Source organism: Rhamphochromis sp. 'chilingali' (genome assembly GCF_963969265.1).
Source record: "Rhamphochromis sp. 'chilingali' genome assembly, chromosome: 16".
Lineage (NCBI taxonomy): Eukaryota > Metazoa > Chordata > Actinopteri > Cichliformes > Cichlidae > Rhamphochromis > Rhamphochromis sp. 'chilingali'.
Window position 1 is genome coordinate 34672153 of NC_137943.1, and position 24842 is coordinate 34696994.

The 24842-nt window shown below is 42.5% G+C and overlaps 2 protein-coding genes across 11 annotated transcripts in view; both read left to right on the forward strand.

Annotated features, from left to right (window-relative positions):
• The window catches only part of LOC308412932 (cytolytic toxin-alpha-like), a 141413-nt gene extending 122720 nt beyond the window's left edge, over positions 1–18693 (forward strand). For 2 of the 4 annotated variants that reach the window (XM_080907642.1, XM_080907641.1), the window contains exons 3-5: positions 1373–1507; positions 12602–12714; positions 13548–18693. In XM_080907642.1, coding sequence (XP_080763768.1) covers positions 12615–12714; positions 13548–17239 — 3792 coding nt within the window. In that variant the 5' untranslated portion in view covers positions 1373–1507; positions 12602–12614 and the 3' untranslated portion in view covers positions 17240–18693. Of the gene's footprint in view, positions 1–1372; positions 1508–7323; positions 8487–12601; positions 12715–13547 lie in introns of those variants that run through there. The other 2 variants (XM_080907644.1, XM_080907643.1) reach the window with 2 other exon arrangements.
• LOC308412933 (cytolytic toxin-alpha-like) overlaps positions 5810–24842 on the forward strand; it is a 42049-nt gene continuing 23016 nt past the window's right edge. For all 7 annotated transcript variants that reach the window (XM_080907653.1, XM_080907651.1, XM_080907652.1 and 4 more), the window contains exon 1: positions 5810–6823. The gene's annotated coding sequence lies outside the window, so the exon portion shown is untranslated. The remainder of the gene's footprint in view (positions 6824–24842) is intronic.

Genomic DNA, 24842 nt, shown 5'->3' on the forward strand with positions numbered 1-24842 from the left:
AGAACAATAGATTCGGCCTACCTTTTAGGCTCAGGTGCAGTGACACGGCTTTAACAAGAAGAAAAGTCAGTCATTCACCACCATCTTCCTGCGCACTAAAACCACCAAAGTCCTCTTCTCCAGTGTCGGATACGAACAGGCTCAGGGTGGCTTCGTCATCCACTCTCAGCTCCTTTCCTTCGTTGTCACTTTCAAAACCAAAGAAATCCTCATTGTCATTGTCAGTGTCAGAGTCGAACACCCTCTGAAGGGCCGTGGTGGTGTCCTCCTCTTCATCATGCAGCAGTCCAGCCCTTCGAAATCCGTTGGTGATCGTGGATGTTTTCACACTTTTCCACGCTGTCAGAATCCACCGGTGGAGTTGAGCACAACTTGCTTTTCGCAAGTTTATCGCCGCTCGTCATCCACGCCTCCCGCTGAACGCGTAGCGCTACTTTGAAGTTTGTTTTTCGCGCTACTTGTACGGCACTATGTTGCCTGGCGGATGGACATGTGACCAACATACCACTCTTGAACCCCGATCCTTCCGCCAGGCAACGTAGTGCCGTACAACAGCGGAACAAACAAAACAAATCGTCTTACGATATCACAAAAATCATGGACAATCTATAGAAAAACCGCACCTGACTAAAAGCCGCAGGGTTCAAAGCTTGTGCAAAAAGTAGCGCGACAATTACGGTAATTGCATAGTATATATGTGAGTATATGTAATTGCATAGTATATATGTGAGTATATGTCCAGTGTATACAGGTATATATGCCATAAAAACATTCCACAACATGGGGATATCACCGGGTAAACTCCAGAAAGTTCTTAATATTTTATTGGTCAAGAGAAAGAAGAATGCAGACCGTGTTTAAATCAACCTCACAAATGTCACAGATCAGTCAGTAGGGCTCCTGAAAAGTCTGTGACACATCTGTGTGAACATCACCAGTTAATTTGGAACACTGGTCCCCTGACACAGAGTAATGTAGTGTACAAACAACCTCTTGCAAAAACAGCTGGCAGAACATAGAAGAGCTCATTGGTCCAGGACTCCACAGTCTATTCACACCTACAGGCTAAAATTCAAGTGTTGCAGCAGCTCAGGATTACAAATAAATCTTCCCTAGTTCAAAATTAAACAGTTAAAGTTACAAGTCTAAAACAGCAAATACATGTGTGTATATTCATATAAAACTGAACTTTAAATTGAAAAGAGTATGAGAAAGTTTCAAGAATGAGACATGTATATGTATGAACTAAGCATGAATAAATTTAAACTGCAATAACACAGTGTGGGTGCTTAAGCTGTTCTCAAAAGTCTTTTTCTTTCCTTTTTGTAAATCCTGTATAACAAGTGTGACTTGTGGTTCTCCCTGTTTACAGAGGAAGCAGGTCACACATTCCTGAGAAATCAGTCCCTCCTCTCTGTATGTCCTATAAAAGCCAAAGGTGGGCAAAGTTTGTTCCTTACAGAGACGTCAGAGGCAGAACAACCTGAGAGACCAACTCCTGTGTGCAGTGAGTACTGTGGTTACATATTTTATTTGCTTTCTGACTGTAGTTATCTTTTGAATAAAAGCTTAATCAGTATTCATATCAAGTCAGTATTTTTTTTCTTATAACAGAAAACAGTTGAAACCTTTAATTTTCTTGCTAAAAATCATTTACCTTCATCAGCTTTTTCAAATAATCTCACTTTGTCAAATCACAACAACAGTCACGTGACTGTTGTTGTGATTTGACGCTATATAAATAAAATTGAATTGAACCTTCTGTGAATGGTACTCATGGCCACTGAAAACACAACAGAGTCAGCTGTTACTAACTAACTACTACTAACCCAAGTTGCCTACCGATGCATCCATCAGAGCATGAATGTGTGTGTGAATGTTAGTTAAGAAGCACTAGCTAACAGCTGAGGAAAAAATGCTTGTGTAAATGGGAGTGATTGGATGACTGTACGAGTTCTGTAAAGCGCTTTGAGTGCACATGATAGAGTAGAAAAGCGCTATAAAAGAACCAGTCCATTTTCCATTTATCAAAATCTCATCTTTAAGGTCTCCACATTCACAGGCAGAGTTAGACCTTGATCTGCCTTCTACGTTCTCTGCTGTTTTTCTGCAGTTTGAGCCTGGGAATTTTTCAGTCTTAAAGGAAGCAATCGACCATTTAAGACCTTATAATACTGATGGATGTCTCTGTCCCACTGCAGCCTTTGCTTAACCGGCCTTTAACATCATGTAGACAGTTAACAGACCTTTCTCACCCTAAACGAAAATAAGACTGAAGTTATTGTTTGTGGAAGTGATGCCCCTTTGGATAAGTTAACTGATACGCTCGGTCCTCTTGCTTGTCATCACTTCCACACTGTAAGAAATCTCAGTGTTTTTAGATAGATCTTCAAATTAGAGAAACAAGTGTCCACAGTTGTCGAAATCAGTTTGTATCAGTTATGTGAAATTGCCAAAGCGAAGCCTCATCTTCCTCCTAAAGACCTAGTAAAACATTTATGACTTCATCACCTCTAGACTGGACTACTGCAATTCTCTCTACTTTGGTCTTTAACACTCATCTCTCCATCACTTGCAGTTCGCCCAAAATGCTGCTGCATGTCTTCCAACAGGTGTTAGAAAGTCTGAACTCATCACTCCAGTTTTAGCAAATTTACACTGGCTCCCTGTAAAATATTGTATTGATTTTAAGATGCTTTTACTTACTTTCAAAGTTTTAAATGATATGGTGAGCAGTTACTTAAGCAAATTCCTCAACGTATATAACTGCAATAGAGCACTGAGATCTTAGTACAGCCCAATAAAGGAGATGGGGCCTTCACAGCTGCAGCGCTGAGACTCTGGAACATCTGCCACTCAATATTTGTACTTAAGAGTCTATACAGCGTTTCAAATCGCGTTTAAAACTCACTTTTTATGCTGGCTGTTAATTCAAGTTTGAGTTCCATCAGGTTTGTTTTATGTTTGTTTTGTTTTTATGTTAAATATGTTGTCATTGAAGAAACTGTTTTTACCAGAGACCAGACTGCATCAAATTTATTGTTCTGAATATTTCCAGTTTTGTTTTTGGAGGAACTAAATCTGCAGGTTTCACCAGAGAAGCTTCTGTAACTGGTCATTAACAGCTCTGTGGGAGTCACGGTGGTGGAACGATATCGCAGACGTTCAATTTCAGAATTGTTACGAACCAACAGGATACACATGCAGCCCATGCAATAATGTTACTTTAAAATGTTTCCACCTCAAAGGGCCGAGAGAAGCTCAATAGGTGAAATTTTATATGAATCATTTTCTGAAGCAGTTGAAACATAGTAAGAACTGAAATATATTTAAGAACTAATTCAACAATACTTTATAAGTAAATACTTCACACATATAATTTAATTGGTGTTCCTTAAATACAGTCTTAGTAACATGAATAACCTCAACTTGCTCTCACAGATTTATTTGTGTCCATCGTTGTTCGAGCACGTCCATGTTTTCTAACATGTGGAAGGTCCTGAGTGTGAAACCAGCAGGTCTTTAATACTGGATAAGATAAGATAAGATAAGATAAGATAAGATAACCTTTATTAGTCCCACACGTGGGAAATTTGTTTTGTCACAGCAGGAAGTGGACAGTGCAAAAGTTATGAGGCAAAAATTAGAATACAATAAGAATAAATACAGTACACAGCTGTACAGAATAGAATAAAATAAAATACTATATACAGTAGAATAAAATAGAATAAAAATATACAATAAGATAAAAATAGAATACAAATACTATATACAACTGAGTAAAAATACAACGATGACAGAAAGGATTATTGCACTTAGTGTTATTGCATATGTGTGGATGTGTGTGTTTGTTCAGTTAAAGTCTTTATTATGGAGTCTGACAGCAGTGGGGAGGAAAGACCTGCGAAATCTCTCCGTCCCACACCGTGGGTGCCGCAGTCTCCCACTGAAGGAGCTGCTCAGTGCTGTCACAGTCTGCTGCATGGGGTGGGAGACGTTGTCCATCAGGGATGACAGCTTAGCCGCCGTTCTCCTGTCACTCACCACCTCCACTGGTTCCAGAGGGCATCCTAGAACAGAGCTGGCCCTTCGGATCACCCTGTTCAGTCTCTTCCTGTCCCCAGCAGAGATGCTGCCGCCCCAGCAGACCACACCATAAAAGATAGCAGAAGCCACAACAGAGTCATAGAAGGTCTTCAGGAGTGGGCCCTCCACCCCAAACGACCTGAGTCTCCGCAGCAGGTACAACCTGCTCTGCCCTTTCCTGTAGAGGGCGTCTGAGTTATGAGTCCAGTCCAGTCTATTGTTCAGATGAACACCAAGGTACCTGTAGCTGTCCACAGCCTCAATGTCCATACCTTGGATGTTCAGTGGTTGCAGTGGAGAATGCTTGTGCCTGCGGAAGTCTACCACCAGTTCCTTGGTTTTACTGGCGTTGATCTGGAGGTAGTTCTGCTGGCACCAGTCCACAAAGTCTTGAGTCAGTCCTCTGTACTCCTTGTCGTCCCCATCAGTGATGAGGCCGACTATTGCAGAGTCATCAGAGAACTTCTGCAGGAAGCACTGGGTGGAATTGTGGGAGAAGTCTGCAGTGTAGATGGTGAAGAGGAACGGAGCCAGAACCGTTCCCTGTGGGGCCCCCGTACTGCAGACGACCCTGTCCGACACACAGCCCTGAGTCCTCACATACTGTGGTCGGTCGGTGAGGTAGTCCAGGATCCAGGTAGTGAGGTGATGGTCCACTCCAGAGTTCTCCAGCTTGTCCTTCAGAACCGAGGGAAGAATAGTGTTGAAGGCACTGGAGAAATCAAAGAACATGATTCTCACAGTGCTTCCAGCGGTCTCCAGGTGAGCGAGGGAACGATGTAGGAGGTGAATGACGGCATCATCCGCTCCAATGCCAGGCTGGTAGGCAAACTGAAGTGGGTCCAGTGATGAGCTTATTAGGCGCCGAAGCTGAGCCAGGACCAACCGCTCCAGGGTCTTCATCAGGTGGGATGTCAGAGCCACCGGCCTGTAGCTGTTGAGGTCCTTGGGGCGTGAAGTCTTTGGCACTGGTACAACACAGGAGGTTTTCCAGAGCTGTGGGACTCTTCCCAACCTCAGGCTCAGGTTGAAGAGGTGCTCCATCACCCCACACAGTTGGTCCGCGCAGGACCTGACGACCCTCGAGCTGATGCCATCTGGACCCGCTGCCTTCTTGCCATTAATCCTCCTCAGTTCCCTCCTAACCTGGGTGGTTGAGAGAGACAGGCTGGAGCCTTGTGTTGAGTGTGTATTGGATGCTGTTGTTGGGGGTGGGGGGGAGTGAGCAGGGTGAATAGAGGAGGTGTGAAGTGTCTGAGGTGTCAGAGGTGGAACAGCAGCAGTGGGGGTGGGTGAGTCTGCAGCCGATGTTGTAGACTGTCTCATGGTTGAATCAAATCTGTTGAAGAAATGATGCAATACTGTGATGGAATAATTCAGTAACAGCAGTCAAAGCATAAGAAACTCTTAAATGTATAGAATCAAGTCACTTTTGTTTTCAGTTTTCTGGGCTTTTTCTCTTTAGTGCACCAACAAATCAAGATTTAAACTGATTATAAAGCTTCAGATAAGCTGTTCTGCTTGTAAAGGTGTTTTTTCTCTGGTTTTCCCTCCTGGTTAAAGCTGCAGCATAAAGCTCAGACTAGAGCTGGGCGATATATCGAGTTTTTAAAAAATATCGATATATTTTTATACGAGATATAAGATGTGACAATATCCTTTATATCGATATAGTCTATGTTACGTTATAATTATACTTGCGGAGCCGCAAGTTTGCCTCTTTCGTCCACTTTCGTCTTTACGCAACGTTACTCGGCCTCGCCTCTCCTTCACTGAACACAACTCCCCCTCCTCCCCCATCGCTTCACCTGCAGGAAGCGACAAGATGGACACGGCAAATCCGTTAACGAGTTACTGCGCATCGCCCCGTGCGTGGGGCTGGACGGCGTCAACGTGTTAGCTAGCTAACCACGCTAACGAGCTAACCACGCTAACGCCATGCAGCCCAGAGGTGCTGCACGGACTAAAATCCTTTCATTTTCTCAAAAGTTGACAGCGCGCCTTATGTATGAATTCTGGTTGTGCTTGATGGCCGCGAACCGATTTTATGTGGAACACGGCGCTCAGCAATCTGTCCAAAAATGTTTTAGTACGACTTTGGTAAGCTACGGTGCTGCACCGCTTGATGGATTGTCGGAGCATTACGGCTGAGCCTCGCGGAGTGATACGTACTGTGCTTCAACGTAATATTACCCTACTGTGTATAAGGACCATAAATGGCACCTGTTAAGAGACGTGGTTGCGAAGCGGATTTCAAACTCCAGGTTGTCAGTCACGCAGTACAAGTTGGGAACAGAGCAGCTGTGAAATCTGTCCTTGTTATAGTGATCGTCTTTTAGTTTACATTTTGACTGCACATTTGTGAGCTTTTTGTTATGCACAAAAACAACATTGTTTTCTTTTATTTATGGAGCATTATTATTTAATAAATGCTCATAATTTATTTTTGAGTAAATTTTATGTACATCTGCTCTATGTTAATAAAAGTGCCTGTGTGACATCTGGGACACAGCTTTGACTAAGAACTCTCTTTTTGTTCTTACTTTATGGCTTTAAAAAAATATATCGAGATATATATCTTATATCGCCATCCAGCTAAAAAATATCGAGATATGAATTTTGGGTCATATCGCCCAGCCCTAGCTCAGACCATTTCTGAGAAATCAGAGTTCTTCCTGACCTTCCCAAAGGAACAATAGCGGGTGGAGTGTGTTCCTGTCAGGGACTTCATTCTGCTGTGAGTATGTGGTTTGACTTGTTTTGTTTGTTTTAGATCTTCCTGATTCCTCATCGCTAAGATTTCTTTTTATATTTTTTGTTGTGAGTCACAACAAAAACTAACAGACTTAAAAACTCCTTTGTCCCACACGCCATCAGACTGTTTAACTCCTCTCTGGAGGGGAGAGGGAGGGGAAACAGGAGGACAAAGGAGGGGGAACAACTAAGCTGTAGTGCCTCTTCACCTCACTGTGCAATACCTTTTGTTAATAGTCAACGGTGCAATAGACCTCAATACGTGAAATGTGCAATTCACTTGTATTTTTATTCCTATTTATTCTATTTATCCCCTTCGTATATTTTATTTATATTTGTCTCTGTATTTATGTGTGTGTGTGTGTGTGTGTGTGTGTGTGTGTGTGTGTGTGTGTGTGTGTGTGTATAATATTCTGTAACTCTGTAACTTCTGTCGGTGCTGTGCTTTTGGAAACCGAATTTCCCAGAGGAACCCACCCGAGGGATTAATAAAGTTTTAGCTTATCTTATCTTATCTTACAAGGCATTTTCAGGTTATTTCCTGTTCAGACATTTATTTATTTTTTATAATTTGCTTATTACATTCGTATCACAAAACTATATCAGCCAAATGAACTCCGAGCTGCTGTTTTATAAAAGAAATGTCCATCAGCTGTAGAGACGCTGTAGCTTAAACTGCCTGTTGTCATTCTTACAGTTTCAAATACTGTCTCTCTCAATCTCGGTGTGGCTGTAACTCAGGAGGTCACCGACTAATCCGCAGGTCTGCATGCCAAATATTCTTGGGCAACATCAAGTTGCTCTCCAATGCATCCACTGGAGTATGAATGTTAGATAGAAAATACTTGCAGAAAAAGTGCTTGTGCGAGCAGGTGAATGAGACAAGTTGTGTGAAGCACTTTCAGTGCTCAGAATACAAAGTGCTGTATAAGAACCAGTCAGTTGGCAACCTTGTGGTTTACTGACTTAGACCACTGAAACTTCAGCTTTCTGTCTTCTCACCAATGAGAGGAGCAGTGTGAGCGAGAGTGACTCACACTCTCCTTTGATTACATTTACTGAACTATTGTTATATTAGTTTTTTGTTATTTTGTTATATTTCTTTTGTAAAAGAAGATGGCGGCGCGCACGGGTGCAGCGGCTCTTAGCTCTCCAGTTTGGTGCTTGTTTTTACTTTTAATGTGGATATTTTTGAATGTTTGCAACGCCGCCATCTCTTACAGTCGCCAGAACCTAATTGACCTCGGTTTTAAATATAGTTTGTTTGTTTCTGGCAACTATCAGCGAACACAAAATCCTGGAGGAGATAGCGAGACCGCCAGGGTCACCGTGGATGGTCTGCCCGCCCAGCAAGCGTAGAAGGCGACGGAGGGAAAGAAAGCAGAAGAGGGGATGCCGGTCGGGTTCAGACGCTAGGCTATGCAAACATCCACACCGGCCAGCGCTTCCGAGCCTTTTCCTATCGAACGCCAGATCCATTACCCACAAATTGGACGAATTGGAGCTACAGATAGCCACCACGAGCTTTGCACGTAACTGCAGCATTATTCTTATTACGGAGACGTGGCTTCACCCGCTGATTCCCGACGCTGCAGTCGAGTTAGCAGGCCGCACGCTACACCGGCATGACAGAAACAGCAACTCAGGTAAAAGCAGAGGAGGGGGGCTATGTGTTTACGTGCATAACAAGTGGTGTTGTAACAGCAGGATCATTCACACACACTGTTCTCCTGATTTGGAGGTTCTGGCAGTCTCGTGCAGACCTTTTTACATCCCGAGGGAGTTTACAGTAGTTATTGTGATAGCTGTTTATATACCGCCGGATGCTAACGTCAGCACGGCTCTCAGCCTCTTGCTGAACACCATAAACAAACAACAGCTTGCCCACCCCGATGGGGTTTTTATTGTCGCCGGCGACTTTAACAAAGCGTGCCTAAAGACTGTGCTTCCTAAATTTGTCCAGTTCGTGGACTTTGCTACGAGAGGAGAACACACTTTGGACCATGTCTATTCAAACATCAGGCATGCTTTCAGAGCGACACCCCTCCCCCACCTGGCTGGACCTGACCACCTCTGCATGTCCCTCACCCCCACCTACACCCCCCTGCTGAGAAAAACAAAGCCCCAGACAAAGACAATAAAAACCTGGCCTGAAGGAGCCCTTTCTCAACTGCAGGACTGCTTCTCAACAACTGTATGGGATTTATTCTCCAGCCACAACCTCCAGGAGTACACGGACACTGTACTCTCGTACATCAGGAACTGTGTTGACAATGTCACCGTCAACAAAAGGGTCAGGGTGTTTCCAAATCAAAAACCCTGGATGAATAGCGAAGTGCAATCCCTCCTAAAAAGCCGCAACACCGCCTTCAAGTCAGGGGACAGGGCTGCATATAGGGTGGCCAGGGCAGACCTGAGTAGAAGCATCAGGAAAGCTAAGGCTGCCTATAGGAGGAGGATTGAAGATCACTTTGCTGACAACGACCCCAGAAAAATGTGGCAGGGGATCAATCACATTACCAACTACAGAAGCAATAACCAGGCGACATCTAGGACTGATGCCTCGCTGGCTGAGGATCTAAACCGTTTCTTCGCCCGCTTTGAGACGACCAAGCCCTCAGCTGCCACACCACTTCCACCCGCCCCCAGCACTGGCACACTAACACTCAGGGAGCATCAAGTGAGGTGTGTTCTCAGGTCAGTGAATCCCAGGAAGGCGGCAGGTCCTGATGGAATACATGGAAAGGTTCTCAGAGCATGTGCTGACGAACTGACCGGAGTCTTCACTAAAATCTTCAACCTTTCCTTGTCATCAAACACCGTCCCGCCCTGCCTCAAAACCTCCACCATCATCCCCATCGCCAAGAAGACAGCTGTGGCCAGCCCAAATGACTACAGGCCTGTTGCACTTACGCCTGTAGTGATGAAGTGCTTTGAGAGACTGGTCTGTCAGCACATCAGGGCCGGTCTGCCTCCCACTCTGGACCCCCACCAATTTGCCTACAGGAAAAATCGTTCCACCGAGGACGCCATCACCATAGCACTCCACACTGCGCTGAGTCACCTGGAGCACCGAGGAAGCTATGTGAGAATGCTCTTCCTGGACTTCAGCTCAGCATTCAATCATATCATCCCGGAGATCCTGGTCCAGAAACTGTCTCACCTGGGACTCTCCACCCCCATCTGCCTCTGGATCAAGGACTTCCTGACAAATAGACCACAGTCTGTCAGACTCGGCCCCCACCGGTCCAGCACCATCACACTCAGCACCGGGTCTCCACAAGGATGTGTTTTGAGTCCCCTCCTGTTTACACTCTACACATCCGACTGCTCCCCTACCCATCTCTCAAACACCATCATAAAGTTCGCGGATGACACCACAGTGGTTGGACTCATCTCAAGGGGGGATGAGTCGGACTACAGAGATGAGGTCAACAGACTGACTGAGTGGTGTTCAGTTAACAACCTCCAACTGAACACCACGAAAACTAAAGAACTTATCTTGGACTTCAGGAAGGGCAGAGCAGATCCGGCCCCACTTTACATTCACGGGAACTGTGTGGAGAGGGTACACTCCATGAGGTTTCTGGGCGTGCACATCTCTGATGACCTCTCCTGGACTGCAAATACCATGGCGGTGGTTAAAAAGGCCCAGCAGCGTCTCCACTTTCTGAGAGTGCTCAGGAGGAACAACCTGGAGGAGATGCTGCTGGTGACATTTTACAGAGCCACCATAGAGAGCATCCTAACGTACGGCATAACAACATGGTATGCAGGGTGCTCAGCTGCAGACAGGAAAGTACTGCAGAGGGTCATCAACACAGCCCAGAAGATCACTGGCTGCTCTCTGCCCAGCCTGGAGGTCACTGCAAACTCTCGGTACCTCAGCAGAGCTGGCAATATCATCAAGGACCACTCTCACCCCAGCAACCAACTGTTTGAACTATTACCGTCAGGCCGACGGTACAGGTCACATAAAACCAGGACAAACAGATTCAGGGATAGCTTCTTTCCCAGAGCTATCACCGTAGTAAATAAGCACAAAAACAACTGAACCTGCTTAGCTATTCCATACCGTCACTGCCATTATATTATGCTGCTATCCTGTATATATCGTACTTACTATTGTTTGAGTACTTGTGATTGTTTTATTGTACTTTTTATATTTTACATTTATATTTATTATTGAATCTTGCACCAAGGGAGTGGCACTCCAATTTCGTTGTACTCTGTACAATGACAATAAAGGCTATTCTATTCTTCTATTATTGTGTATGATATGTTCGCATCAGTGTTGAAAAGAAATGCACATTATATATTTGTGCTTGTTCTACAAAGAGGTTTTGTTTCATCTGATTGTTAAAATGAATTTTTGTCAATCATTTTTTCCCAGTTTGGATTCAGGAGACAGACACTATCTCTACTTTTAAGATTAGGCTTCAAACTTTCCTTTTTGCTAAAGCATATAGTTAGGGCTGGACCAGGTGACCCTGAATCCTCCCTTAGTTACACTCCTATAGGCTTAACCTGCAAGAGGATTTCCATGATGCGTTGAGTGTTTTTTCTTCAGTTACCATTTTATGTGTTTATCAGTTTCAGTTTCAGTTTTATTTGTCATATGCAAGTTAGCACAGGGTCAACATTGCAATGAAATCTATTTGACGAGCAGCAGACAGTAATTCAGCAGTATAATATGTAAAAAACAGTAAGAGCAAAATGTTTATAAAATATAGTAAAAAGAAAAAAGTTAACAGGAAATACACACACACTTGTGAATAGATAAAGGAAATCTTAAATAGGAATGTAACCATTGACATGTTATTGGGGGGCAAATGGGATATTGCACATGAGATAAAGTGGCATGAGTGAACAGCAGTACAAACTGAACAGTACAAAATTTTGAGTGGCAGTTAGTACAGTATTGCACAGAGTAAGGTTTTTATTTGTTTAAATACTAATGACAATGAAGTGACCAGTGCTGTCAGCGTTGATCTCGTCAAAATGACGTTAACCCCATAACCACATTAACGCGGCAAATCTCCGGAAGCTCGTAAACACGTGCACGCCGTGCAGCCCTACGCATGGGGCGAGCCACGTCAACTTTCTTACGGATATTTTCTGCGTTAATGCGATTATGGCGTTTACATCATTTTGGCGAGATCAACGCTGACAGCAATAGTTTATACACCAGATGGTCTGATTGTTGGGTTTTCTCTGTATTATTCTGGTCTTTAGTGTACAATGTAAAGCACTTTGAAGTAACTGTTGTTGTGATTTGGTGCTATATAAAATAAACTCAGTTTAATTAAAAATATTTAGATTAACAGTTTTCTGGAAATGACCTACTGCCAACGATACGATACTTATGAAGAAAAACTAATAAAAATATGTTTAGAAGCATTTCAAATGAAGCTTTGCAGTAGATGTGGATCAATAAAGAGTTTTAATGCCTGAACCTGCAGCTGTTTGCTTTCCAGTGGATCCACAGCTGTGCAGGATCACCATCTACTGATGTAATAAGGTTTTACCATAGTATGTAAATGTATAAGAGGTATTATTGACAGTTATAAACAGAAACAGTTTGTTTCCGTAAAACTGAACGTGCAGCATTTTACAACCTACTACACTGTCACTGTCTCACCCAGGAGGTGCCAGGTGGAATTATTCCAGATGTTGTCAGTTATAGTAATGGGTATAAAAACAAACAGCTGGATAGAAGAGGAATCGGAAAAACCACCTCATCTTTTTCTGTGTTTTCCAGGTTAGACTGAAGGATGGACGGTACATCAGGCGGTGCGATGGAGGTGGCAGCGCTCGGTCGGCCTTTCAGCGTCGGGATGCTGTACGACTGTCGCAGTGACGCGCTCGTCCCTGGTAAGAATTCACATGTACAGATTCTTGATGCATCACAAACTTTCATTTTTTAAATATAATATATTATATATATATATATATATATATATATATATATATATATATATATATATATAAACAAACAAACACCCAGCACGCCCCTGCGGGCGGTTTATCCTTCAAGCTCGGGTCCTCTACCAGAGGCCTGGGAGCTTGAGGGTCCTGCGCAGTATCTTAGCTGTTCCCAGGACTGCGCTCTTCTGGACAGAGATCTCCGATGTTGTTCCCGGGATCTGCTGGAGCCACTCGCCTAGCTTGGGAGTCACCGCACCTAGTGCTCCGATTACCACGAATATATATATATATATATATATATATATATATATATATTCTACAGTCGACTGGCTTTAAAAAATGGAAGTGACATGCAGTCTTTTGACAGTGGCGTCACTAAATTAGTTATTAGAACGTTTCCCTCAAGAAAATCCAAGCTGCCATTTTTGACATTATTACTGTCATTATCTTAAATACTGAAAACTCAGATGCAGAGCCTGAACTCTTCATCTGAAAGAACTCAGTTAATCTGGTTCATCCAGACAAACAAAAGATTTGTGCTTCATTTACTTTTTTTATTTCATTTTGGTGAATATCACAAAAAGAGATGAAAAAACACAACAAGGAAAGTCGTGAAAAAATCAACAGCAAAAGTTTGACAAGTTTGCTCATAGAAACACACCGCTCTGTTTATTTATTTTAAAATTCACATTTTTTAAAATCATTTTTTAACATTTATTTTAGAGTGTGATTTAATTGATGGAGTCCTGGTAGTACTTTTGTTGCTTCTTCTTTTGCAGGAATGACTCTGTGGGATCGTGATGACCTGAAGAAAGATGTTGGAGAAAGACCGCAGGCCTCTAATGATTTTGAAATTGTTGCATCTGAATCAATTTCAGACAAATCTTCAGCTCTAAATGTTGAAGCTTCACTGAAGGCAAGTTTCCTGGGTGGACTGGTTCAGGTTGATGGATCTGCCAAATATCTGAATGATAGTAAATCTTCCAGAAATCAGGCCAGAGTAACACTGAAGTACAAGGCAACCACAAAGATCCAGGAGCTGTCCATGAATCATCTTGGAAGAGGAAACGTGAAGCATCCATATGTTTTTGATCAAGGCTTAGCAACACATGTAGTCACAGCTATTCTTTATGGAGCACAAGCTTTCTTTGTGTTTGACCGTGAAGTTTCTGAACATGAAGATCATCAAGATGTTCAGGGCAACTTGAAGGTGATCATCAAGAAGATTCCCTTACTTTCTGTAGAGGGTGAAGGTTCCCTGAAGATGGAAGACAAGGACAAAGAAAGTGTTCATAAATTCTCCTGCAGGTTTTATGGAGACTTCTGTCTTCCAAAACCACCAACAACCTTTCAAGGTGCAGTAGAAGTCTACCAAAGCCTGCCAGGATTACTGGGAGACAAAGCTGTACCAGTGAAGGTCTGGCTGCTGCCACTGACAGCTTTAGATTCTTCTGCTGCTAAACTCGTCCGTCAGATCAGTATAGGATTAGTTCAAGAAGCACAGACAGTCCTGGAGGACTTCAGTGAGGTGGAAATGAGGAACAATGATGTACTGGGAACCAGCACTGCACAGCAGTTCCCACAGATTGAACAAAAAATTAAAAGTTTCAAAGAAATGTGCTCTGAGTTCAAGCTGGAATTCCAACAAACTTTGGCCAAGAAGCTTCCATCAATCCGAGGAGGAGGAGAAGAGGAAGCTGAGCTTGCAGAGATCCTGAAGAAGAGACATTCTTCACCTTTCAGCAGCAAAAACCTGAACGAGTGGATGGATTGTAAAGAGAGAGAAGTTGACACATTAATGTCTTTTACCAGGATGATGGAAAACACCAAAATCATCTCGTCTCAAAATGATCTGTACAAGGAAAGTCTGAGTGCAGAGCATGTTGTGTGTTTTGTTTTCACCTCTCTGGGAAAGGATGAACCGTACCTCTCAGCTTTATCAAGATACTTAAAAGGGACAAACCAACAAAGAAACCAACCAAACCTCCTGGTTAGTCTGTTCAGTTTCATGTTCATTTTTAATGTTTTCCACCAAAAATCTCACACTCCAACCAACCCAGACCTTCAAGATCCTCACACTCATGATGTAGAGAAGGAACAATGGTACGCCTCAAAAGAAGTAACAGCTGAAATGTGGAGAAAAGCAAAACTCTTCAGTGATTTTGCAGAGGCCAACAAGGAGAACAAGAACATTAGGTTCCTGACAGTGGGGTTAACTAATGAGACCCAGGAAGGTTCCAGCATCCACCTTTATGAAGGTGGATTTGCTGTCAGTGAGAACTTTGAGCCTCCTTCAAAGCCTGAAACTGTGACTGCAGCTGACATAAACCACAACAGTGTGACACTGAAGATTTCTCCACCCAGATTTGGAGCAGAGAACATCACCTCCTACTCTGTTGAGTACTGTGTCAGTGGAGAGGATGGATGGCAGCAGAAGACAGAAGCAAAGGCTGAAGAAGTCACAGTGAGAGATCTGAAGCCAAACACAGAGTATGTGTTCAGATGCAGAGCAGTGACCTCAGCAGGTGTCGGACCAGCTAATGTAATCAGTGATGCCATTAAAACTTTACCATGCAGCCCTCCTGGAAAACCTCAAGCTCAGCCATATTCAAGTGAGATATCAGTTAGCTGGGAGAAGCCTGCTAAGCTCGGAGAGGATGTGCAGATACATGGTTACATGGTGGAGTATTCAAAAACAGATGATAATGAGGAAGCTCTGCAGTGGAACCAAACACAGTCAGCAGGTGAAAATGCGATCCTTTCAGGTCTTCAGACAGAGACAGAATATGCAGTCAGGGTCAGATGTGATTGTGGTTCAGCTGGAAGAAGCAAAGAAAGCATCACTGTTAAAGTCTACACAACATTTAACCGCCTCGCAGAACTTCTCAGGATTAAAAGTAAAAAGATCAAATCTGATTCCCCCTTAGTTTACAAACTGCCTCTGACAGAAGAACACATGAACATAGATGGATACAGGAAGTTTAACTTTGGTAAAGAAAACATGAGGCAGAATCGTACAATAATGCTTCTTGGAGCGACAGGATCAGGAAAGTCCACTCTGATCGATGGGATGATCAACTACATTGTTGGTGTAGAGTGGGAGGACAGTTTCAGGTTTAAATTCATTAATGAGGATCAGTCAACATCACAAGCTCACAGTCAGACCTCTGAAGTCACTGTTTACAAAATCAACCACCAGGAGGGATTTCAAATCCCGTTCTCTCTGACCATTATTGACACTCCAGGCTTTGGAGATACAAGAGGCATAGAAAGAGACAGAGAGATCGTAGAGCAGATACATAATCTCTTCTCTGATCAGCACGGTGTCACTGACATCGATGCTGTGTGTTTTGTAGCTCAGGCTGCTTTAGCACGACTCACAGCAACACAGAAATATGTGTTTGATTCAGTGCTCTCAATCTTTGGCAAAGATGTGGCAGAAAACATCAGGATCCTGGTGACATTTGCAGACGGTCAGCCACCTCCAGTTCTTGAGGCGATCAATGCTGCAGGAGTCCCATGTCCTAAAACAGAAGACGGACTGCCGGTTCACTTCAAATTCAATAATTCAGCGCTGTTTGCAGAAAATAAATCATTTGAAAGAGTCAGCAGGAGTGATGTTGGTAAAGGAGGACGTTTTGATCAGATGTTTTGGGAGATGGGGGCAGAGAGCATAAAGAGCTTTTTTGCTGCTCTGAATCTCATAGAAACTAAAAGCTTGACACTGACAAAGGAGGTCCTCAGAGAAAGAAAGCAGCTCGAGATTTCAGTTGAGAATCTGCAGGAGCAGGTGAAACTTCGGTTAGCCAAGACTGAGGAGATAAAAGAGACGAGTGAGAAACTTAAAGATCATGAAGCAGAGATCAGCAGAAATGAGAACTTTGAGATTGAAGTTTCTGTCCCAAAAATTATTCAAAAGAATATTTTGGGCAAAAAAGAGTATGTCACCAACTGTTCCGAATGCGGTGTCACCTGTCACTACCCCTGTCAGATACCAGATGATGCAAGTAAAAGAGGCTGTTATGCAATCGGATCAGATGGAAACTGTACTCAGTGTGAAGGCAAATGTTCCTGGGACAAGCATCATAATATGCCTTTCAGATGGGAGATTCAACAGGTTAAAGAGAAAAGAACACTGAAAGAAATGAAAGAAAAGCACCAGAAAGCCACAGGGAAGAAGATTACCTTTCAGGGAGTGGTTGACAGTCTGAAGGATCAATGTAAAAATGTTCAGGCTGAAGTGGTGAAATTAATGGAGTGGTCCTCCAAGTGTCTGAACAGACTTAGAGAGATAGCGCTTAAACCAAACCCTCTGTCCACTCCAGAGTACATCGACATGCTTATTGAAGGAGAGAAATCTGAGGGCAAAGAAGGCTGGAAGAAACGAGTTCAGTCTCTGATGGAGATGAAAGAAAAAGCAGAGCTCATGGCTAAAACAGAGAAGCGAGAGGAACCCCTTGATCATTTATAACTCCAGAACTAAACAAACTTTTTTTTTATATAAAAATCAATTTTCAAATCAACTTGACTTTACATAAACAAGTGATTATAACTGCACTGTTGAAAGATTAAAGACACATTTATTTGTGTTAAAGAAAAGCTTCAACATAAGTGGACGTGTATTTGCATGAGGAAAAGCCAAATGTGCTTTGTGCTAACAACAGTTTCAAAGTTTTTATTATGATATTCACCTTAGTTTTAGATATTAGTCTCATTATAACTTCACTGTAGATGGATGACAATGTTTAAAATTGTGTTTGTTAATTTTGTTATTTTTTATGTTTATGTTCTTTATGATTTAAAACATCTGCAATGTTTCAAATAAATGTAATAAAAATTACATGTTTGAAATTTCCATGTGATAAAACAAGTTTAATTACAATAAAATTCACTTCACGCTTGCTTTTAATGAAAAGACATCACTGATTTAGAAAATGCTAAAACCAAAACAATTTAGTGTTATTTATGCTTATCAATGGGTCAAAAGGTGTAAACAAGTTTTTTGTTTTAATTCCTGATTCAGCTGTTTTGAATTGTACTTTCTGCAGTTATCTCTTAATCATTTGCATTAATATACATTATGCACATTTGTCCAAAATGAACAACATCAAATTGATTAAAAGTCATTTAAAAAATCTTGAACTTGGGTTTTTTTTCCTTCTCTAACTGAATAATATGTGTGCTGCACATCAGTTCATAAAGCAAATCATAAAACAGTGCAAAAACAACCAGCATTAACCAGCCTCCCCACCTCTCTTTACACATTGTATTTATATACAGTTATGAAAAGGTGTGATTCTGTTCATCTGGACGTTTTCAGTGGGAGAAACATTTCGTCACTCGTCCAAATGACTTCGTCAGTCTCAGCTGACTGCAGGTTTCCCCAATCTCATAAGGTTCAGATATGTGGATGACACCTGGGTGAAAATCAAATCTCAGGACGTACCACATTTCACGGATCACATTAACTCGGTGGACCGACACATCAAATTCACCAGGAAGGATGTGAAAAGTGGCAGGTTAGCCTTCTTAGACTGTGAGATTTCCATCAGTAATGGGCGACATCTAAAAGCTGACTGTAAACCTACACATACGGATCAGTATCTAAGGTTTGACTCTCATCATCCACTGGAGCACAAACTGGGTGTCATCAGGACGCTACAACACAGAGCAAACACCATCCCCACAGACACAGCAGCCAGGGAGCAGAAGAACAGCACATCAAGAAGGCCCTGAGTAAATGTGGTTATCCCAGCTGGACTTTTGTCAAAGCTGGGAAGGGGCCTAAAGAAAGCTCCAGCAGATCCAGGAGAGAAGGACAACCGCTGCCCAAGAGAAAACCTGTAGTGATCACCTGATGTGTGTGTGTGTGTGTGTGTGTGTGTGTGTGTGTGTGTGTGTGTGTGTGTGTGTGTGTGTGTGTGTGTGTGTGGTAAATAAATAAATAAAATAAATTCATAATTATAATAAAGGTCAATCAAATGGACCAATATGGCAAGGCCACGATGATCCACTTGGTAAAATAAATCCGCTTGGCATCTTTCTTGGCCTTAAGACAACAATTCTGATGGCTATAGATCCAAACGGGACAAAAAAAAAAAAAAAATGAATGAACCATCTCTAAGTCTAACACATTATAAGCTTAAGTCTTACCATAGCTAAATTATTAAACACAAAAATAAACTCATAGAAATTTTCATATCACCATTGTTTGATGTTCAAACTCAACTTCCACTTCCCCCTTTTTTGACACACTCCCATGTGTCAATTCACCGGAGCTAGAAACTTAAAAGAAAAGGTTAGTGACATCATATCTAAAAAAGCATCAGAAATTCTCCTCTTCAGTCTCTCTTATCGTCCTGCTCCTGCAAAAACAAACAAAGCGAAGCATCCACCCTTCTCTTGCTGGCTGGGTGAATTGTTTGTTGGCATTTACTAATCCAAAAGTAGGTGCAGTCATTGTCTCAGTATCAAGTCAGTCAAAACTTTTAGTCCGTCCGTCACAGTCCAGTCACATGCATTCATTCACACACATTCATACCAGATGTTGCTGATAATGGAATCTCACGCGATTCGAGCATCCATCACCAGCAAGATGACGTCATCATTTTAAAAGGAAAACACTTCCTTGTTTTTTGGACCGGATTGTCTCGCTGCAATCCTTTTAGACTCAGGACTTCTCATGTGATCAGTGTCCCCAATAAGTGAATTTCTCCCAAGCCAATTACAATCATGGAGAAGCACACTTTGCAACTGTTTACAGTAATAATATTTTATAGCGCTTTAAATCTCAATCTTTCAGGCCTGGTTTAAAGAGCTGATTGTTAAATCATGAACTCACAAAATATCACCACGTCACCACCGGTGGATCACACCTCTCAGATGTTATTTCCTCAGTGCACTGTAACAAAAATGAAACAGACATAACCAACAAAACACTAATAACAATAACACAAACTAGGGCCCGTTGCAGACTTGTCCAAGCATAAAACTATCCCTCTCTCGCTTACGAGAAAGAACACAAGCAAAGCTCACTGATAAAATCAAGCTAGCGCTAAGCAAAACCAAAGAATAAACCAAAAATTCACAGGAACCTTTGCTTCCTGCCGGGACGATATTGTGTGGGAATGAGAACCTCAGGTGCCGTAACTCCTTTTGTTCCTCCTTGAATTAAAACTCAATCACAGAAAATGCCGTACTCCGACCTAAACTTACACTATTAATTCATCATTTTCACTCTGTGCCACTGTTCCTCATCAGGGCTGTGTGAAGCACAGCAAAGAATTCAGTCAAGGCCTTGAGCCATAAACAGACATCACGCACAGACATTGTTTTCATAACCAAACTGTTTTAGACCTTATTCCTAAAATCTACATAAATGCCTTCTAGGTGACATATAACACATTCTAAGTATTTAATGGTAATCAATGGCTCCTCATTAAAATTATGCATTGGGATGTTTGTGTGCAGCATTTTGCATATCAGCATAAGCAAAGCATTCTTCATTGCATCAGCGTGTATGTGTGTGTGTGTGTGTGTGTGTGTGTGTGTGTGTGTGTGTGTGTGTGTGTGTGTGTGTGTGTGTGTGTGTGTGTGTGTGGATCACTTCTCAGTGAATCAGCATTCCAATGTGTGTGTGTGTGTGTTCATCACTTCCCTGTTCTGGTGTTCTGGGTAAACCACGGCCTGAAGCGTGCCCTGGGGTCCTGCCCTCCTCCTTTTCAGACTGTTTGCGACCATTGCTGCTGCTGCTGCTCAAAGTTCTGTCCGTCCTGGTTCTGACCCCAATTGGGGCAGTCCTTTCTCCAGTGTCCATGCTCACCGCAGGTGAAACCTGCATCCTCTTCTGTGTTTCTTGTCCATTCTGAGGTGCCTTCTGACCTCAGTTACTCCTCCTGTCTCGGTCACGCCCTTATTGCTGCCCGATCATCCGTGTTGGTCCATCACTGTCCTGCACCGTGTGAATGCAGAGTTATCAAGGTCAGCATTCTTTTGCTCGGCCTTACTTTTCATTCGGGCTTGGCGGGCGTCTCGTCACAGCTCTGTCAGCTGAAGCTGTCTGAGTATTTTCCCCCGTGTAGTGAAACGAGCCTTAGGTTTAGTGCTCTCCGTCTCTGCTGCATGAGATCATATTCCTGCAGCACTGTTGACATTTTCAGGTCATTGTTGTGAGTCCAGCTGTTGCAGCATTTGGTCAGGGTCACGTAGAGGGGAGAGCAGGAGTCCAGTTCAGCCTCGGCTTTCAGGGCCGGCAAAGCAGCCTGTAATCAAGCATAAAGAGAAAAAACAAAAACAAACGAAAAACAACAACAAACGAACAGGAAAATCATGTTGTGTTGGCTGTGTTATTCAGAGGGGAGAAACAACGGGGCCAGGCCCTGTGTCAGCCTTCTCTCCCCCTTTTTTTGTTTTTTCTCACCATATATTCAACTCATAACCCACCAAGCTGACAGGACAACACAGGTACATGTTAAAATTCTTAAGATCATGTTTAAAAGCCCAAAAAAGGAATTTTCTTTCACTCAGTACTCACTTGTATTAATCAGCAGAAAACATGTCACAATTTGAATCTTTTAACCACTAAATTTGTCGTGTCTTCACTGGTTGGTCAGACCAGTGTCCTTTTTTTTTTTGAAGTTAAATTGTTGTCCTGCAACCCAGAGGGTTTCTTTGTCAGTAATGAATAAACTTCATCATTTAACAACAGAAGTATGTTAATCTTTTTTTGTTTTGTTTTTTAACCTTGCTGGAAAATCTTCACATGTTCATGAGTGTAAGCTGTTTCTTCATTGCATGTGTGTGCATTTGTAGGCAGACAGGTTAATTTTAACTTTTTCTCAAACCAGGTGTTACCTTAAAAGGAGCCTTTCTCTCACATTACTCTGCTTGTGTGTGTTTTTGTTTCACCTTTTGTTGTGATGCTCCGGACGCCTTCCCAACCTCCACAAGTCCGTTGGCCCCAAAATTCAACCCAATTTCATTTGCTCTTAAAACCTTCATTTCTCCTCTAATTCTCTCCTCGCTGCTGTCTGTTTCACAGCTGCTGATTCGTGCTGGGTGTGGTTCCCATTACTTATAATTTTGCTTCGGCCGCTGTGCTTGTGGGGGCAGTTGGTCCAGGTCCGCAGCTTCCTGTATCAACACACTAAGAGATTTATTTAATTTCATTTTCATCACTGTTAAACAGATAAGCAGGCAACACGCCTACCTTGACAGCGTAAACTGCACGCCAGTCTCCCAACACATTCCTCTCTCTACTCCTCCATAATTCTCCACTACACACCTCTTACTATCGCTCTTTTTTATTTTTATTTTTATTTTTATTACACCACAGAGTCATACACCCAATTATGCCCGTCTATCTCTATGTGGCTCCAAATTCCCTCTTTATTTAATTTCACACTCGTCAGGGGACAGGCACACAACAATTTCAACCACTGAAACGAGGAATTCAACCTTTTTATATTTCACCTATGATAGAACTCAACCTTAGATGTAAAAGCATTCTCTTGTTCTATTCCAGAATAAATGTGAACCCGTGATTACACGGCCGTTCCAGTGTTATTCTGTAGCTATGCGGGAGTCCTCAGTTCCCAAGTCGCCACCTCGGCACCCAGACGCCGCTGGACCTGCCTGCACGTCTACAGACAGGAGGGTCGCCACACCATGAACAAAATTAGTTTCCACAGGTACACTAGGCGTCAACCTTTGATCTTAAAGCATTCTCTTCGCACTAATGTCCTCCTAGTCACACATCAACCGTCACTGTCACTGTGTTCACACTTCACACACAGAAACACTCTCAGAGCGCCTCACACACACTCACCCACAGTGAGACCCACAGAGAGCGCTTTTCATCAGCAGAAATTTGCACAGAAACCTCTGAGCTCAACTGTTAGAATCTTCTGAAGCACAGCAACCAAAGACCAAATACCCCTTTCTCTGCACTTATGGCCGCCCCAACGGGGCAAAATCGCATCATAAAAGTGATGCCTGCATCCTCTGAAGTTATACTGACACCATAAACCAGGTTTTGCTCTATGTACTTCTTGGCAAGTAAAATTTTACTTTATTTTATGACCGCGGCCCTCGAGGCAAAAACCGACACCACAAACCACGTCAAACCTCTATTCAATGTGCTGAAACCAGCAACCCCTCAGTGCTGCACTCACGGCCGCACCACCGGAACACGGCCGTATCATAAACCAGACCTACGGACGTGTTGCGCCTTTGGCGTTGCCAGCGTTCAACCGCACCATGAGCCAGCATCTGCTTTTCCTTAAATCAACTTCTATTTCATGGCCGCATCAACGATGACTCACCGACACCATAAACAAACTTCAAAACCTCGACTTCAATGTACTGGACTAATGGCCGCGTCTCCAGAAGAGATTCTAATGTATTATTGCTACAGAAGCCAGTATTAGACAAAATTAAATGTGGAAGGTAAAGTGGGCTGCAACTAGTCCAACATAGTGTCTTATTAGTATCTCGGTAGAAGCAGTTTATCTAACACACTGGAATTCAGCCTCAACTTATGTTGTTAGTATCTTGCGCCAAAAACCAGACACCGACAAATTTAATGTGAAAATACGTGTAACTCAGTGAACAGATTAATTTGGAAAGCCCAATATGCACATTTGGTATAATACAACAGGCTGTGCTTACCTTTTTATTTTTGGACCGGTCCTCTGTTCGCCTCGCCCCACGATCTCACCAAAGGCCAAATCTGCTCCTCCTCAGCACACCAAAGATCCAGGTCACACGGCACCAAGTTGTTGAAATCTCCCAATTCTTTTAATCTTGGGGCTGAAGGAAGGACAGTACTCAGTGTATAAATGCTCAATCAACAATCATTTATTTCCATACAATTCAACACTTATGAGCATTAGAACCATCATGATGGGGAGACCTGCCTGCAGAGGGTCACAGCGAGTCTCAAAATGGTGACGGGTTACACAGCTTCTTATAGTCTCTAGCGGCCCCCACCTAGTCGTAAAAGCCTAAACATTACATTCTTTCTCTCTTACGGTGCCTAAGTTATGACCTCGGCTCCCTGTCTTTCTGCTCTTCTGAAAGGTGGGGGTGTGGAATGTGGTCTGTTTCTTCTATTATCTGCACAAGGTCCTCTGCACACAACATTCTCTTCATGATTCAGCAGTATAACATGTCAAGAAACAGTGTAACACATTCAACAGTGTCGAGAAATACAGGTCAATCCAATAGATCTAATGATTTTCACACTCTTTTTAAGTCAGAAGTATAATGCAAACTAAAACTACATACTGATCACACACTCTATGTTAAAGGGTATAATATGATCTACAGCAGTATCATACCTCAACTACTTTGATTACATATATAAGGTAACAGAATAATCTCACAAACCCTATGCTTGGACTTGTCACCGTTGGCCATAATATGATCAGAGGTTACTTATTGACCCTAACAACTACATTTCAAACAGTACTGATCAACAGGTGCTCATACAACAAGTGGCACAGACTTTATTAATATATTTGTAAATAATATTTGACCTAAATATATGGGTCTTGTGATTTGAAGATTTAGGTTAGATGCGTATCACAGTGGTTCCATTATATAAACACTCCAGTGTAGGTGTATATAGTGTATACAAGTATATATAATTGCATAGTATATATGTGAGTATATGTCGGTGTATACAGGTATATATGCCATAAAAACATTCCACAACATGGGGATATCACCGGGTAAACTCCAGAAAGTTCTTAATATTTTATTGGTCAAGAGAAAGAAGAATGCAGACCGTGTTTAAATCAACCTCACAAATGTCACAGATCAGTCAGTAGGGCTCCTGAAAAGTCTGTGACACATCTGTGTGAACATCACCAGTTAATTTGGAACACTGGTCCCCTGACACAGAGTAATGTAGTGTACAAACAACCTCTTGCAAAAACAGATGGCAGAACATAGACGAGCTCATTGGTCCAGGACTCCACAGTCTATTCACACCTACAGGCTAAAATTCAAGTGTTGCAGCAGCTCAGGATTACAAATAAATCTTTCCTCGTTCAAAATTAAAAAGTTAAAGT